This window comes from Mauremys reevesii, linkage group 6 (genome assembly GCF_016161935.1).
Source record: "Mauremys reevesii isolate NIE-2019 linkage group 6, ASM1616193v1, whole genome shotgun sequence".
NCBI lineage: Eukaryota > Metazoa > Chordata > Testudines > Geoemydidae > Mauremys > Mauremys reevesii.
Window position 1 is genome coordinate 58,893,090 of NC_052628.1, and position 18,818 is coordinate 58,911,907.

The window sequence follows — 18,818 nt, forward strand, 5'->3', positions numbered from 1 at the left end:
GAGGTGGCAAGAATGGAGCCAGAGAGGAAGAATTTAGTGATGAGGTGAAAGAGAGCCAAGGCATGAATCAGGCTTTTAACAGTGGAGACAGAGAGATGTTAAAGTGGAAGCAGCAAATGGATTTCCTGAGAGCTTGGTATAGTGTAGAAATAATTTAAAAGCACAGATTTTGGGAAATAGAATGGAAGTGCCAATGTAGGGAAGAGGAGAGAATTTTAGAGAAAAAGGTCAGTGTTTAGCATATTTTCTTGAGAAGCAGATGAAAGTCAAGACTAGAGAGAAGAAAGATCAAACAGAGGGGTAATAAATCTGTCCCTGAGCTATTGCCTGACTTTCCATTTCACGCAGCTCTCAGTTGCTTGAGTGAAGGACCTCATTGTGCACTGTAGATAATTTATCAAATTATGTACCTACAAGAAAGAACAAAAAAAAGTTCCATTCAGTGCTGAATAATAGTGATATATATGCAACAATAAAGTCTGAACTAATTGCATTTGTCATTTTACAGAGTTCTACATTTTTGTCAAATCTTTAAAGAAATATTCTTGCACATGTGCTAAGAATTGGAGGAAGACACTATAAATTATTTCTACAAGTGCTGTAAAATGCAAATATAACAAATGTCCCATTTTGTTTCTTTATTCTGTGAGAGTAACTTGTTTTATTGGGTATGCTTTAATTACTTCAGGATGTTCACTTTGTTCTTGTAATATGAAAATCATTAGACTCATGAGGTTGAGATATAGATGCTTTCTCATGCATTGTATCCAGCAACCCAGAGAGTCTAGTGAGATTAGGCTACATCCACAAAGGCAACTCTTCTTAATACATTCTTTAAATCCTTTTCCCATTGTAGTTCCAGTATTATTCTTCTGTTTGCTGCAGAGGCAGCTCTCTGGCACTGTCTCCCAGAAGGGAAGCTTTCCCTTTACTTCATTTTAGGATTTATAGCCTCAGGAAGGAGGCAAAAACTAGTGTAGTTTTTGTAATGGAGACAGTTCCCTAGAGCAACTCTCTCCTGTATATCTGCTTTTTTCAATCTCTCTCCATGGGTTTTCCTGCAGACAGCAACCAAAACTGCAGACTTTCTTTGAACTACCAGCCATGGTGGAAGTGGCACTTCCAGCTGTAGTTTACTCATGAGCCTTCAGCAGTACTGGCCTTGTTTTTAAACAGAAGCAGCCAAACATCCTTGTCTCGCAAGAAACCAGCAATGCTCTTGGAGCATGGTGGCTGAGGGGACGGAAGAACATAGGCCTAGCAAGGCATGGAGATGGCTCCTGTCTATTGGCATCATGCATACTGGTATTTATCTTACCAGGTGGCATAGCTACAATCTCCTCCCCCACAGCAGATTCTCAGACAGCTAATCCAACATACCAATGCTGTTGCCTTCCCCATTTACATAGTTTCCTGACTTTTGGTTCCTCCATTTCACTTCCTCTTTCTTGAGAAGCAGAGGATGTGGGAGAAGCAAAGTTGAAACCTCTATTAAACCAGAGACATACAGGCACTGTTTTCTTTCATTGTAAAGCTCTTTTCATCAGCAATAGGGGGAACTGATATAGCAAGGAGGAGTATGTCAAAGCCTCTTTCTTAGACCATCTCTTCCTTTTGTTTCACTTAAGAAACCATTTTGAGGGAGTGCTTGGACACCACAATGACAGGTGCAGTGTATGTGACCAGAGAGAGAGAGCCTAAGGATTCTATTAGGACTATTCTAATATCTCTCTGTCTTCCTTGGTTTCCTTCCCAAGGGAAAAGGAAGACAAAAAACATTTGAGAATAATGAAAAAACTAGCATTCTTTTAAGTCTTATCTCCACTGGGCAGGGGGAATTTCATAATCTGATTCCTTTCTGCATCCTGAGAGAGTCCATTAATCCAAACAAACTGGACAGATTCATTCGATATAGTGATAGTGATTTCGGAACCCCAAAAACAAAATCCACAGACATGCCCAAATAAGAATCCTCTTAAAATTAAAGCCCCCTGTAGTGGTGAGTACTGAGTTGGCTGCCTCCATCCTGGAGCCCTTGGAATTAATTCCTTCTACAGGTACACTAGAATTTGCCCAGAATGACTGGCTCAGGAGAAAATAAAATAAGTGAAATTAAGACCAGATTAAATTATGAAAATTAAGAAAATAGATCAAATTATGCTTAAAATGATGTAATATTCCAAAAGCTAAAAGGCCCAGATTTTCCACCGAAACTACCCACATCTATTCTACCCACTCCACCCCCACTCAAGACACCCAAACCAACAAAATGCCCAGCAACAACATTGCACCGAAAGACCACATCAACAAGTTAGCATTTTGTTCCTTCTTTCCTCCATTTTTCCAGGTTTTACTTCTGTGCGCTACCTTTCTTTAGTACCTCTGTACTGAGAGATTAAAGATGAAATCCTGGCCCACGGACGTCATTGACAAACTTCTATTGATTATCATGGGGCTAGAATTTCACACAGAGAATATAATATTCACACACAGAATATTAGTCTTCACATACTGGAATATCTGCAGAGGGCCTTTTCTACTGACTGCTGTGTTTATGCAATTGAGTTGATATTTTAATGTTTGTTATTTTTAAATGTTTCATTTATGGGTTGTGACACTGCAGGCTGTTTTATTAGGAGGTTTTCACAGCAATGCTTGCAAAAATCAGTGTCATTATGTGCCTAATTTGCATAGGTGGTTTTTGTGAATGTGCATGAAAGTGGGGTTTTTCATGAGCAGCAGCCACTTAGTTGCACAGCTGGTCATTTATACTTGCAAATACCTAATTTGGATGCATAAAACTATGGCAGTTGTGCCTGACTTTTTGCAACTCTCATTAGTATCTCTGGACAGATTAATATTTCATTGTGAGAAAACATACAAGTCAGAACACTTGACAAAAGTTTCAGGAAAAAATCATTGCACATTGAAAGTATTTAAACTTTACATCATATCAGCATATAAATATGTGTTAGTAGTATTCTAATAATTAACATACAAAGTACATTATAGCAGAATTCTTGTGCTGTGAAGTGTTTAAAACAATATATTTTCAGATGTGTTGCCAACACGAAATTGAGTATACATATCCAAAGTAGCTTAAATGAAGATGTTGAGAAAACATCCCAGCATGTATTTTTAAAACTGCAGAATTATGGATGAGAAACTCTAGATAAAATGAGACCATATCGTAGTCTTGTAATGAGTTTTTTCTCCAAGAAACTAAAGTGATGTAAGGAAAACAGAAAAGCTTTAAAATTCTAATGGCTCAAATTCATTAAAATGATTTACACATGTAACTTTCAAAATAAATAAATATTCATAATTTATGTGCTTCATTAATATTTACACTCAACTGCAATGTGAAGAAACAAACCCCATTTTGTGTGAGAGTTTTAAAATATTGCATAAAGAATCTTTTCTCATCTAATTTGTTGCTGTGTAGAGTTGAGGTGATATAGCTCACCTATTTAAATGATTTGGAGTGGGATATATAAATATTTATATCTATATAATTATAGCACACTGTTATCTTGCCTGTTGCAGAAAACTTGAGTGATTGACATATGGAAAATGTATTTATTGAAATCTGATATAAAAATCTTGTTTCCAAAGTCACTTTTTTATTAAGTCTTGAAATAACTACCCTCTGAAGGTTGGAATGGAAAGTGTAGAAAAAATACAGATTATATGATGCTGACATGTAAAAAAAGAAAAGGGCATTTCTAACTTCCATTGTGTGTCAAGGGTGTGACCTTTTGAATCTGAACTGAAACAAATTGGCAATGACAGCTTCTGATTTTCACTGATCTCACTTGAAAAACATTATTGCAAATTGTATCTCAGTAGAAGTGCTTTTCATGATGAATTATTCATGAAAATCTCTTCATCACGTAGAGCACCTGCTGAGAGGGTTTTGCATTGCATATTAATGTATATGCAACAAGTCCTGCAATTAAACCTTCAGTATGAAAATTCACTTTGCTTAGATAATCAGTTTATAATGCACCATGCTAAGGGCAATGACAAATATGTATTTGCATTCTTGGAGCTTTAAACATTTTTAATTAATGCTTGAAAAGGTCACATCCCAAGATCTTATGGATAGTTACTGTGAGCCATTTGCGAAAGGTCTAAATAATAGTCTAATAATAGTAACTTCCCCCTTTATTTTGGTTAGTTCTTTAATTTATATCTCACCATTGTATTGATTGTTCAGCACATACTTTCTATTTAGAAAACTGTACTTTGAAGTTTATAAAGGAGAGTGATTCTGTTGACTGGTGTTGATACCACTCTTTATCCAGCAGAAATGTGCATCCTCTGCTGTTTGATGTACCTGTTTTGTCCTGACAGTTCATTAATTTAAATGCAATGTGAATAAAAAGGATCTCTAATGTCATCCATGTGAATTAATATATGCTATGCGTACAAATAGTCTTGAATACTTGTTTGCAGTATTCTCTCAGCTCTAGTCAATATCAAATAAGTCTTTGATCCAGAGACTCCATCATTGTTTGATAGATGCTTTTTAATAACTGAACTGTTTAGTATCAAAGTGTGTTTTATCCCTCTCCCTTTGTGTCTTTCTCCCACTCTTGTCGTCTTGCGTTCTTCCATGCAATCCCCGTAGCTGAACCCTGTTCTGCTCTTTCTTTCTGTCTGTCTGTCTGTGCTAGGAACCCTAGTCATGGACCAGGATCCATGTTTGGATCGCATAACATCCGATTGTTATGCCTCAATTTTCTCTTATGTTAAGTGCCACCTGAAAACTCTTTCTCCAAAATGCTATAATCATTAGTCCTCTCCATAGAGAAGTATTAACCAGTTAGATGACTGAAGTTCTTTCCTCCTTCCCTAAAGGCAAAAATATACAGGTAAAGTTATGGCATTAATAAGATGTTTTCAAAACCTCACTGTTGGATCACAGTTTCTCATATCATCTTATTGTTCATCCCTATGCTTCATGTATACATTGTTTATTTAAATTGTAAGCTGTTCGGGACATACTTGCCTGAAAGCACCTTGCACATTGTTGGTAAATAGTAATTATCTTTCTCTGTGTATTATTAAAGATTGCTAGTAATGCTTTCTTTAAGCATAACATCATTAATATGCAAATACACACTTGCATCTCAATTGTAAAAGGCCAAGCAGTCTCTGTGCTTAGTTTAAAGATAAGTAGAGAATGTCATATTAAGTTCAAGGTATATTTATAATAACTGCACAGAATGATTATTTATTTGTCAGAAATGCAAATAGTGTTCATTGAGCAATTAACAGCATTTGAAGTAATGTGGTGAAATATACATAAAAAAAATCTCACTGAAGTGTGGGCTTCAACTGTACAACCAAATGAGTCCCTTGTGGTTCAGCAAGTCTAAGAAGAAATCTTTAAAAAGTAGGAGCTACTTGGCTCTGATTGTAGTGCTAGATGGTGGGTTCATTACTTTCTTGCACTTTCTTTTTCATTTCTGATGGTTTCATATTATAGTAGATGGCCTCATCTAAAGAAAAGACAGACAAGTATCTGAACTAACACTGACGGATGTCACTTCAAAGGCCTCTTGAAAATTCTTCTGTGACACGAATCAAAGCATGTTGGAGTTAGCTAACCTTTTCCTGCTGGTTTGATAATCAGAAGTGAATGTGTTGGGTGGATGATGCATTTAGGTAGCAATATAAAATCTTTGTTGTTCTTTATTGTGTACGGGGAGATTTTGGCAAACCAGTAAAATGCCTGAAACCACTATGGCTTATTGTTAAAAGCAGCCTATTCAGCAGTCTCAGCTTGACCAAGGCAGGAGGGGGAGGGGTGTTTGGGGTGCCACAGAAAGGGCAGCTTGACCCTGCGTCCTTCCTAATAGGAGTTGTGTTAAAGTTGCTGATACATGCATTTTAGGAAAGCAGGATGTGCCCAGGAATGTCTATTGGGGTCTCTGGAAAAACCCACACCTGGTTAAACAATAATCAGAAGGAACCTCTTGCTTCACCATTGAAACTGTTTACTTACCAAGTTTTCTTTAAGGGACATGCCATTCTATTACTAATGTATAAATAAGGGGGAAGAGTTTGAGATAGTTGGACTCTTTTTGGACTCTCCCTCTGAATACATCTTGTGGTCCCCACCGACAGACGGAAGATTTGGCCACTGGAAGCCTGCCGCTGTGTCACTCAAAAGTCACACTCAGCTTTGGTAATCATCAAGGTTGGGGGTGTTTTACTAACCTGTTGCGGATGTGTGTAAGTGCTTGAGATTAAGTAAAGTTTAGCTTTAAGTGAAAGCACTCTTGTGTTGTCCTGTTTGTGCCAGCCATCTATCGGTCGAACGGCCGTGTCTCCCCTGATTTATTTCCTAACACGACCTCACACAGTGTAAAAGTTACCAAAAGCTTTGGGTTAAAAAAAAAACCCAGGTAACAATTGCATACATTGTTCTTAGTCTTTTAAATGTTAGAGTTATAGTCTCTAATGCTCTTTTGTGTATAAAGGAGCTGCTAACTCAGGAGTAAACAATTATTACATTTGATATTATATTAAATGCAAAAATGAACCATGCTAAAAAGAGATCCTTTAATGTGACTTTCTCATAACTGTCCAGAATATACTGACTTCAAAACAAATTTTTTAAAACTAAAATAAAAAAGCCTACTGTTTACAAAAATGGTCAGCAAATGCTGCAACAAACTAACAATTGGTTAACTTGTATGGCAGAATTTGGCCGCAGTTCAGACTGTGTGAGGTGGAGGTGTGTGAATGTGCACCAAAGTGCTGTGCTATAACTCCCCCATGGGGACACTGCGGGCTCAAATGATAAGGTTCCTAGTTTGGATTAATGTAGCCACTCCTGTTTGAAGAGGACTGTGTTAACAGGAAGTGGGAACCTTCTAGTTTGCACCAGCAGAGTCCACTCAGGGGAGTTAGAGCACAGCACTTTGGTGTGCACAGCTAGTCACATCCCTGTAGCCTGAATTGCAGGGCAGTATAGACAAGCCCTTAGGAATGTAATGGCTATCTTTCAATGTGCCAAAATTTACATTTACTGTATAGATGGTAAACTCATCAATATACACTATAGCACAAACTTGCACACAGTGAAGCTTTGATTTTTCACCTATACTGGTCTATGTGTGCTGAAAATAGGCCATGAACTCTGATGTTCAATTTTTATGATAGGAGATATAGTATATTGTTATGTTCCTGTGAAACATTGTTTCTTCTCATATAGAAGTAGAGCACAGGCTTCCCTCACTCCTTCCTCTCCTCTTCCTCCCTGTCCCACCCCCTCCACCTCCACCCCCCCCCCCCGGCCCCGGTGGCCTTTTAATTAAGACTGCAAAGTTGGTCTATTTGGTGTGGAACTTTAAGTAGTGGAGTGTTGTTGGTTAAGAAAATCTAACAGATTTATTGTGTTACTGATGATTTGTTAAATAGTTACATGTGTTTCATACAAATTTGTAAAGCTCAATAACTTTTTCCCAAGGACATAAAGCAACTACCTTAAGACACATGAGATCCAATTCTCATTATTCCAGTGTTTCAGAAGAGATTTTTTTCATTTTGTTACGATTTTAAGAAGGAAATTTTATGCTGTAAAGTACATAGGAGTGGAGAGTCTTCTGGAGTGGGGGAAAAATTTCTATGCAAACCTGTTGAAAACTTGTTGGGAAGGAAGGGATTAAAATCAGATGTCTAATAAATCCATTGGGCTAGAGAATCTAAACCAGCTAGAAAACTACCCAAGAGTACCCAGAAAGCTCATTTTAAAATCTTGTCATCAGTAAATAAGATCTTCAGCTTGTGTAAATCTGCAGCTTTAATGAAGCAATTCTCATTTACACCAGTTGAGGATCTAGCCCAACACGTGTAAATAGAATGGCAAAGAATCCCTGCTGTTGCTAAGAAATGATGGCTGTAAGCTACTTTTTGTGCGCCCCGATCCTGTACTGGTGATGCACTTCCAGTATAAGCTGAAGTAGTTCTAACTAGTGACAGCTGCCAACAGACTTAAGGAGCTGATATACAACAATGGCTCAGCTGGGTATTGGAAGACCTGCCTTTGCCCCCTTCTCCCTGGTCAGGAGTCACTAGGCTGGCTTTATGCCACTGGAACATTTCCCTATGCTGGAGTGATCCTCAAGTAGGGTGACCAGATAGCAAGTGAGAAAAATTGGGATGGGGTGGGGGGGCTAATAGGCGCCTTTATAAGATAAACCCCCGAATATTGGGACTATCCATATAAATCAGGACATCTGGTCACCGTATCCTCAGGGTATGTCTACACTGCAGTTAAAAACCTGTGGCTGGCCTGTGCCAGCTGACTTGGGCTATGGGGCTGTTTAATTGAGGTGAAGACATTTGAGCCTGAGTCCCTTAGCCTGAGTCAGTTGACATGGGCCAGCCATGGGTGTCTAATTGCAATGTAGACATACCCTTAGAGGCCTGGTCTATTCCTGAAAGATAAGTTGACCAAGCTACATCGTTCATGGGTGCGAAAAATTAAGCCACTCTAAGCCCTGGTATAGCACTGCTAGGTCAAGACAAGAGTTTTGCCATTGACCTATCTTCTGCCTCTTGGAGTGGTGGAAAACCCCTTTCCATGGCTGTAGCAAGTGCCTATACTACCACGCTACAGTAGCATAGCTGCAGTGTGGAAACTGCGCTGCTGTAGTGCATGTAGTATAGACATAGCCTCACTCTCACAATCAGCTACACCAGCTTTGGAGCTGCTTTGTGCCAAAGGGGGAGTGCAAGGCAGCCACAGCACTGAATATAGCCCCTTATCATGTGTGGTGAAATTTAGAATTATATCACTAAATTCATAAGTTTGGTAATGATTTTTCAATCAGTTAACACTGCCCCAGATCTTTCATTTTTCTGTACAATGTAGCTCTAGTGCACTGCTGAAAACAGGTGGGCTTGACACCTAATGTAGTTTCACTGTGCCACAGACTACACAGGCCCTTGCTTCTACACTAGGCATTGGGCTGTTACTGAGGGCAGGTCTACACTAAGGGCGGGGTTCAAACTAGGGTACGCAAGTTCAGCTACGTGAATAGCGTAGCTGAACTCAAAGTACCCTAGTTTGAACTACTTACCCGTCCAGACGCCGCGGGATCGAAGTCCGCGGCTCCAAGGTCGACTCCGCCACCGCCATTTGCAGTGGTGGAGTACCGGAGTCGACCGGAGCGCGCGGGGAGTTCGAACTATCGTGTCCAGATTAGACGCGATAATTCGAACTCCGAGAAGTCGAACTAGGCAGGATCCACGTGTGGAGCTTCTTCAGAAAAGTAGTTAACTTCCGTTGGGCCTGATGTAACTTTCCTTTCAGTCAGCGCTAACCATTAGTGTTCATGGCAAGCGGTTTTGATCTCATAAGGCATGTGGAAAATGCCAAGCAATCTCTGGTGCAAAATTTTCTAGCATTTTGTTAAAGTGGAATCTGAACAATATGGCTTTGTTTTGATTGTGAATCTAATAGCACAACTCTCTCTTACAAGCTTTTTTGCTTTGTGGAAAGAATCCAAAAGTAAGCTAATTTTCTGTGGGTGATCACTGCCGTCTGTCTCTTTTAGTGAAATGGAAGAGCAATATCTTAGTAGATCAAAATACTGAATTATATGGGACACATCAAATGAGTATTTACAATCAAGAAAAACAGATATGAATACAATTTTATTAAGAAGATGAAATATAATTTATAAGCAAATGCTCATATTTTAAGATGAAAATATACATAAAGTTTTAAATCAGAGAGTGTTTGTATTGTGAGTTATTGTAAATGGAAATGGTTTCTGTTTTAAATTTGGGAAGCATGCTATATTTGTTTTGGTGTGTCTGGTGGTGATATTACATGATTGCATATTTCCTTTCTCATTTACTTCAGTATATATCCTTTTAAGTGTGTGTTCCTTTCATGGAGTTTCCTTCAGAATAAGTTCTCGATCTTTAAAACTATCTCTTGTTAGTAAAAGAAAACATGCTGTTCAATAGATTGAGTGTCCAGCTGGCTAAAGGTTTAAACAGGAAAAGGACATAAGAAGATTCTGTGGTAGGTATAAGATAAACATGCTCTTGTTTATGCTTTGTTGATACTCTGATTGTTTAGAAGTTTGAATTTTTTTTTATACTAGCTTTGGGCCTGTTCTTTAGAAAAACCAAACAATCAGCCCAGTCTATATGACAGCTTTGATCTTTGTTTTCATATTTGTTGTAAGAGGCTAAAAGTCTGGCAATTTGTTGTATTTCATGCTTTGTCAGATCATACCCCCTCAACACATGTTATCCACAGATGGTTTGGAGGGGGGAAAAAGAAAAGGCAGAGTGCCTAGAGTTTGACATCTCCAATAAATTCCCAGGAGATTGTTTTATAAATGTCAGCATATTTGTGGTTGTTCATGCAGGTGCTTACACAGGGACTTGTGGCCTTTCACCTAGCATAATTAACTTCCTTTTATTTCACAATGTTTACCATTTCTTTCCTTAACCTTTTTGTTTTTACAGAGTGCTCTTGAAGGAAAACTCAGCAAGTTGCTCAAACACCTGCTTGCCATGAGGCAAACACTGAGCTTCATACTTGCCCCAGGACAGGAGTCCTGTGAGAAAGCTCATCAGATACTACCAACTGTTGTTTATGCTAGATTGCTAAATCATGTGACTAGATGTCATCAATCTCTGGAGGAATGCTGCAGTGACTTGCTTGTTTTGACACTTATTGTACCATCTGCCCCTTGGGTGAGTTACAAGTCAAGGCTTCATATTTTTAATTTACTCATGAAAAACATGCTATTTTAGAAGGTTTCCACAGCATTTTTCATGGTTTTGTATTATGTTTATTACTTTCAGGTGTGTATGTCCTGCATGCATCCATGGGAGCAGAGAGTTGTGTTTCTGTGCATTTCAGATAATTAAGTTCAGCAAAGTTTGATTGTAATTTAAGTTCTTTATCAACATAAAATACTGTGCAATTATTTGTCCATATTAAGCTATACAAAAGTAATTTTGCTGATAAAAAAGGATGCCTGAATTTGTTTAGTGGAGGAATGTAGAAAAAAAGAAAGATAATTCTTGGAACATTATAGATCCACAAGTTTAATAATGGGGTATGGAGCTTATCTCCTAGGTCACTGATGCAAAGCCAGTCCCACTCAGAAATGACCAACCATGACTATCTCTTGCCTGTTTTGCTTGGTCATCCTTATGAAATAAGTTGGTGGTCTCAGGCTAATTCCCGGTAGATAGATGTCTCTATCATAAACACTTACGTTTGGCATGCTTGTGAGGCATCTTTGTAGAGAAGGTAAGGTTTGAATGTGCCAAGGATATTGATCTACCTTTGTACCCAGAAAAAAGGGTTTTAGGAATGGCGACTCGGCCATCTTTAAGAGTCTGAATTCTGGAGTCTGTTTTCTCCGAGAAGAGGCCCTTGGTATCGAAGGGCAGGTCCTGTAGAGTGTGCTGGACCTCGGGCGGCAAGGTGGAAGACAGCAGCCAGGAGATTCTTCGCATGGTCACTCCCGATGCCAAAGTTCTGGCTCCAGAATCTGCGGAGTCCAGTGAGGCCTGGAGGGAGGACCGGGAGGCTTTCTTGCCCTCCTCAAGAAGGGCTGAGAATTCCGGTCTGGAGGCTGCTGGTATCAGCTCCGTAAATTTAGAAAGGGACACGAAGGCATCGTAGGTGTAGCGACCAAGGAGAGCCAGCTGATTGGCAATCCGTAGCTGGAGGCCACCAGCCGAATAGACCTTCCGGCCCAACAGGTCCATCCTCCGTGCGTCCTTGGACTTTGGCGCTGGAGCGGGTTGCCCATGTCTCTCCCGGTCATTCACGGACTGTACTACGAGGGAGTCCAGAGTCGGGTGCGTGTAAAGATACTCGTACCCGCTGGGGGGAACCGAGTATTTCCGTTCCACCCCTCGAGCGGTGGGAGGGATGGACGCCGGCGACTGCCAGATCGTAGTGGCATTCTTTTGGATGGTCCGAATAAAGGGCAGGGCCACCCGCAGCGGGGCCTCAGCTCCAAGCACCCTGGTCACCGGATCCTCGTCTTCAGCGACCTCTTTGACCGGGAGGTCAATGGTCTGTGCCACCCATCGAAGCAGGTCCTGGTGGGCCTGCAAGTCAATCTGTGGGGGGTCCGATGTTGATGCCCCCACCACCGCCTCATCCGGCGAGGAAGACGAGGATAGGCCCTGGCCCATGGCTTCTAGAGGTGGTTCGTCCATGGGGTGCGAAGCCTCCGCGTCTACGGGATGCTCTGCCGCTACAGATGGAGGGGGCCTGCTGACCGTGGCGTCCGGCACCCTGTGGTCGGAGGTCCTGGGTTGCTGAAGGGAGGGGACCCCTTGAGCCTCGTGATAGGCCCAGGGGGTCCAGAAGCCCCACTGCTGCGGACTGTGGTCCTGCCCTTGGGGATCGGCCCGGAAATCACCACCGCTGCCCACTTGAGAGGTGACCGAAGGTTGGCAGGAAGGCCACGGGGGGGGCAGAGGCGCTCAGGGACTGCACCGTTGATGCTGCGGTCTGTCCCTGGACGGTGCCGGGGATCGGTGCCGGTCGTCACGGTGCCGGGAGCGAGAGCGGGACTATCGACCGTGCGGGTACCGGGAGGTTGACTGCGATCTCGACTGACGTTGGCGGGAGCGGCTTCGTGATGATCGGTACCGGGAGTGGTACCGGGAACTGGACCTTCTTCGGTACCAACGGTCGGGCGATCGGGACCGGGATCGTCTTCGGGAGTGTGACCGGTACCGCGATGTGGAGCGGTACCGGGACTGCGACCGGCGCCGAGAAGGAGAATGGTACCGGGATGGTGACCAGTGCTGGGATCTAGATCGGCATGAAGGCGACCGTCTCCGGGATCGGAATCGGGAGCGTGACCTGGGTTCTATCCCGTCTGTCAGGGGAAGGCGGCCTCATGATGGCTGGTTTGCCCACTGACTGCACAGCCTGCACTGGCGGGGCCGGAGGCTCGGTGCCTCTGTGAGCTCTATGAGCTCTCTCGCCGTCGAGAAAGTCTCGGGCGTCGACGGGAGAGGCAGCTCGACCACGGTTTGCACCGGGGAGCACGGAGGTACCGGACTCAACGGCCCTGTCGGTGCCGGTGTCGACGGTACCGTGCATGGTCTATGTGCTGTCGTAGCCGGTGCCGAGGGAGCCGGCACTGGCGGCTGGATGAGCGGTCCCAATGCAGGTGTCTTGGTAGACTTCTGCTGCGGCTTGCGTTTCCCCGATGGCGAGAGGGAACGGTGCCGAGGCGTCGGTGCCGGCCGCTTCTTTTTAAGAGTCTCGGTACTGGACCGGTCGGGAACCGCTGGGGCGCTCCGCGCCAAAGACGACTGCGGAGCTGATGGTGTCGGCACAGCAGGGGTAAGCGCCGACTCCATTAAGAGCTGCTTCAGTCTAATGTCCCGCTCTTTCTTCGTTCTTGGGCAAATTGGGCACTTATCTGCTCGATGGGCCTCTCCTAAGCAGTGCAGGCAGGAGTCGTGAGGGTCCCCAATCGGCATGTGCCGTTGGCAAGCCGCACAGGGCTTAAAACCCGGTGCCCTGGGCATAAGCCCGCACCGGTCAGGAAAAGAGGGGTTAAGCCCCCCAATTCCCCTTAATCTACTTAATAAACTAACTTAACTAACTATTTTAACTAACTATATACACTAAATACAACGAGAACCAGAGATAAGCTAGGGATGTGGAGGTCAAAGGAGCACTCCACTCTTCCAACGGCCGTCACGGGCGGGAAGAAGGAACTGAGGAGCGGACGGGCCGGCTGGGGTATATATCTAGCGCTATAGCGGTGCCACTCCAGGGGGCGCCCAGCCGGCCTGCCGGAGTTGCTAGGGTAAAAATCTTCCGAAGAGCCGTGCACGCGCGGCGTGCACACCTAACTGGAATAGATAGGAGCAACACATCTCGAAGAACAACAGTTACAACGGTGAGTAACCGTCTTTTTTTAGGAATAGTAGCAGGACATTTTGGGAAAGTTTACACTTTGCTTGCACTTGCAATATTTAATTTGTGGGTAAATATAAATCTCCAAGGCTGTCTATCTGGCATTTTTCATGTGTATGAAAATCAATTAAAGTGAACCACAGGCCCAGGAACCATCTAAAAATCGGTGATTGTTGGACCACACACATGTGCTGCTGAAGATCTGAAGATTAGAGTTGACCAAAACCAGCAAACACATTTTTCAACATCTCTGTCTTTATCCATGGAACATGCTAAGTGGCGAGAATTAACAATTTAAAAATGAATGTTAATTAAAATGTAAAAGGGATTGTTCTGTCACCTCAGTTACTTTCTTACTATTGTAGCAATCATTCTTCTTCAAGTGATTGTTCATGTCCATTCCAAGCAGGTGTGTGCACGCCACGTGCACACAAGTCAGAAGATTTTCCCTTAGCAGCGTCCGTAGGGTCGGCCTGGGCGCCCCCTGGAGTGGCGCCTCCATGGTGCCCAATATAGGGGCCTGCCGACCTCCCACTCCCTCAGTTCCTTCTTACCATCGGTGACAGCTGGCTGGAACTTTGCTGTGCTCTTGCAGTAAGCCTAGCAGTGTCTCAGTTCGTGTATATAGTTCTGATTCTCATAGTTTCATAGTTAGTGTTAGTTATAAGTTAGTTAGTTAGCCATTGGGGAGCTTCCCTCCCAACTCAACCCCTCTCCTGGGGCATGCCTGGGTCCCCAGGGTTTAAACTCTGTGTGGTCTGCAGGAAGTTTATGCCAAAGAGTGACCCACACTCTTCCTGCTTGAGGTGCCTTGGAGAGACCCACCAGAGAGATCGGTGCCGTATCTGCAAGAGATTCTGTCCCAGGACTCTCAAAGATAGAGAGCAGAGACTTAGAGTTCTCCTGATGGAGGCGGCTCTGTGGCCACATGTGGATCCAGACCCGGCGCCTAGCACCTTGTCTTCGGTGCGAAGCGCTCCGGCACCGCTAGCAAGAGAGGAGACCCAGTGTAAGGACTCCAGGCCCCAGCACCGGAGAGACTTGGGGCATAGGAAGCCGGCCTCCATGCAGCACCACTTGCCATCCCCAGTCTCGTGAAAAAGAAGAGGCCGGTGAGGGCCCGATTGCCCCACCAGGACTTTAAAAGGCTGGCGACATCCACAAGTGTAGTGGGACAACCAATGCCACTGGCACTTCCTCCCAAGGTCGCGCTGACTCCTGCCCCGGTTGGGGTTCAGTCGAGTCCGGACCGGTCCAGGTCCCTGGACCATTGCGAGGAAGTGCGCCTCCCATCGATGCCGGAGGTGTTTGAGTTGGCTTTGGACTTGATGAGCCGGCCGATGCCGGCCTCCCCGCGCAGCCGCCAGTAACTGCCCGACCCCTGGTCCAATCAAGGGGCAAGCCGGCCATGATGGCACCACAGTCCCCACCTCACACCATTTTGGCTTTGCTGGCGCAGAGGGAAGTGCCTCACCGCTCCCTCTCGCAGCACCGTACTGCCCCTCCATCTTCATACTCAGAGACCTCGGAGTCGGAAGGGGAATCCTATCGCTCCAGTAGATCAAGGAGCCGGAGGTCAGCTTCACAGAGAAGTCAGCAACCTTACCCGGCGCCGTGGCAGCAGCATTGGCAGCCACCTTCCCAGTGGCCGTTCTGGACTCCCTGGGCTTATCATCAGTCCCGGGGCAGGTGCACGGTCCACGCTTCAGGTCCGCATCGGTCTCTGCGACATCGGTAGCTCTGGCGCAATTGCTACTACCAGTGGCACCGCTGTCCAAGAGGTGGGTCCCACCTATTCAACAGGATCCGGCACCGCCTCATCAAACATTGGCACCGGAGGGGGCTATGTCTTCACCACCACAGGCACAGCCCAGCATGCCTCGTGGTTCGGTGTCGACCGTGGTACCGATCACGGTGCCACCCCCTCCATGTGCACCGTCCATGCAACCCAAGTACCATGTGCTGAAGGACCCTACAGGAGCTGAGGGTAGCGAGGAAGGTCACCTTCCTGCAACTTCCTCCTCTTCCTTGCTGTATGAAGTGGTGGCGGGAACTTCGGCACCAGCTCTGGAAGACAACCGGGTGCTTTGGGAACTGCTCAGACGAGCTGTCCAGAGCCTGGCTATTCAGGCTGAGGAGGTCGAGGTGGATGTGGACCCAGTAGTGGACATCTTAGCTCCCTCGGAGCCATCTAGGGTCGCTCTACTGTTAAGATGGTAATAGACAATTCCTGCACCCTATGGCAGACCCCAGACTCTCTAGCCTCTAAGGCCAAAAGGACGGAGAGACTTACTGTGTACCCTCCAAAGGGCATGAGCACCTGTATGCCCACCCTCTCCCAGACTCTCTGGTAGTCGATGCGGCTAACCAAAGGGAGAATCAGGAGTTCCAGGGGTCTACCCCAAAGAACCGAGAGGCCAAGAAACTAGACCTCTTTGGTAGAAAGATCTACTCAGCAGGGGGCCTGCAACTGCGTATAGCCAACCAACAGGCTATAGTAAGCCAATATGGACACAATACATGCTCGGCCCTGTCCAAGTTCGCAGAACTCCTTCCCCAGGATTTGTGAAAAGAATTCTCTGCTCTGGTGGAGGAGGGGAAGCTGATCTCATGAGCATCCCTCCCAGCAGCCCTGGACGCGGTGGACGCATCCTCCCGCACACTGATGCGGCGAGGGTCCTGGCTTCAGGTTTCCGGCCTTCCCCATGAGGTCCAGCAGACGATCCAGGACCTTCCCTTTGAGGTGCCCATGTTGCTTTCTGAGAAAACGGACAAGTGGCTCCATCCTAAAGGACTCAAGGGCTACTTTACGCTTGCTCTGCCTGCACACTCCGGCCACTCAGGGTAGACAATTTAGGCCGCAGCCAGCCCCACAACTGTATCAGCCACAAAACCGCCCAGGGGCCCCATGCAGAAGGAACTGGAGTGGCAGGAGGAGGCAGTATCCGTCTGCTGGAGAGTCCTCGGGCCAACCAAGGCCACCAAATTTGATGGTGCAGTTGAGGACGACCTACCAGTCAGGACCTTGGATCCTACCAACCTTACCTTCTCATCCCGTCTATCCTCCTTCTACCATGCTTGGTCCCAAATCACATCAGACCGATGGGTGCTCTGTACGGTAGAGAGGGGATATTCCATCCAATTCGCCTCCCTGCCACCCCATCAGCCCCCGCCCCCCTTCAGGCACCCCTCTCATGAGCAACTTCTCATTCAGGAAGTGCAGTCCCTCCTCACTGTAGGGGTAGTGGAGGAAGTTCCTTAGGTACTTGGGGAAGAGGGTTCTACTCCTGGTATTTCCTAATACCAAAGGTACAAGAGGGCTTCAGACCCATTCTGGACTTGCGGCGTCTGAACAAGTTTGTGAAGAAACTCAAGTTCCGTATAGTGTCTCTGTTCTCCAGCATTCCCTCCATGGATCAAGGAGACTGGTATGCCGCCCTTAACTTAAAGGATGCATACTTCCATATCGCAATAATACCTCAGCACAGACATTACCTCAGATTTGTGGTGGGCAACACCCATCTTCAGTTTGCAGTCCTGCCGTTCAGTCTGTTGATGGACCCGAGGGTCTTCACAAAGTGCATGGCAATTGTCACAGCTTTCCTGCGCAAACACCAAATTTAGGTGTTTCCCTACCTCGATGACTGGCTCATCAAGGGCCGCTCCAAGGTACAGGTGGAGGCTCAGGTGGTTTTTATCAGACAGATCTTCCTCGAGCTCGGCCTCCTGCTAAACGAGGCCAAGTCTACCCTGTGCCCTGTCCAGCGGATAGAGTTCATAGGGGCAGTCCTGGACTCGACTCAAGCCAGAGTGTACCTCCCAGAGTTCAGGTTCCGGTCCATGTCCGACATCATTCTTTGTCTCAGGCATTTTCCGACCACTACAGCAAGGAACTGCCTGAAGTTGCTGAGGCACATGGCTGCGAGTACCTATGTGGTGAGTCACGCCAGGCTCAGACTGTGTCCGCTTCAGTCCTGGTTCGCGACTGTGTACAGACCAACCAGGGATGCGCTAGACTCTGTGGTGATGCTGCCTTGGGTGGTGTTAGACTCCCTCCGGTGGTGGCTCGACCCATGGGAGGTTTGTGGGGGAGTGCCCTTCGCCAGCCCTCAGCCCTCCCTATCCTTAGTAACCGACGCTTCAGACCTGGGATGGGAGGCGCACCTGGTGGATCTCAGGGCCTTTGGTCCTTGGAGGACCTCACCTTGCACATTAACATCAGGGAGCTGCGGGCGGTGCATCTCACCTGCCAGACTTTCAAGTCCCGCTTGGCAGGCAGGTGTGTTGCAGTTCTCATGGACAATACCTCGGCGATGTTCTATATCAACAAACAGGGTGGTGCATGCTCCTCTCCCTTGTGCCGGGAAGCCCTCGCGCTATGGCAATTTTGCATAGAAGATGCAATTCACCTGATGGCGTCTTACCTTCCGGAGGTGCAGAACAGCCTAGCAGACACCCTCAGTCAATCGTTTCATGGTCACGAGTGGTCTCTCTGCCAGGATGTCGTACATTCAATCTTCTGTCTCTGGGGCTCTCCCCAGATAGACCTGTTCGCCATACGGGACAACAGGAAGTGTCAATGGTTCTGCTCCCTCATGGGGAGCAGCCCGGGAGGGTGGCCTGCTTTACGCTTTCCCACCAATCCCGATAGTCCACTGTGTACTCCTCAAGATTTGCAGGGATCGCACTCAAGTCATACTGATAGCGTCGGTTCATGTCGCTGCTGCAGATGTCTGTGGTGCAGGTGCCCATTGTGCTACCCTTGCTCCCAGACCTGATCACACATCGTCGAGGCCATCTCCAGCACCCGAACCTAGAGTCGCTCCACCTCACAGCCTGGATGCTCCATGGCTGAACCCTGTAGAAATGG

The 18,818-nt window shown here is 45.7% G+C and overlaps 1 protein-coding gene across 9 annotated transcripts in view; it reads left to right on the top strand.

Annotated features, from left to right (window-relative positions):
• The window catches only part of LOC120408022, a 159,925-nt gene that overhangs the window by 89,276 nt on the left and 51,831 nt on the right, over positions 1–18,818 (top strand). For all 9 annotated transcript variants that reach the window (XR_005600371.1, XM_039544496.1, XM_039544499.1 and 6 more), the window contains one exon: positions 10,504–10,734. Coding sequence is in view for 8 of the 9 variants with exons in the window: in XM_039544496.1 (XP_039400430.1) it covers positions 10,504–10,734 (231 nt within the window). In the remaining variant the exon portion in view is untranslated. The remainder of the gene's footprint in view (positions 1–10,503; positions 10,735–18,818) is intronic.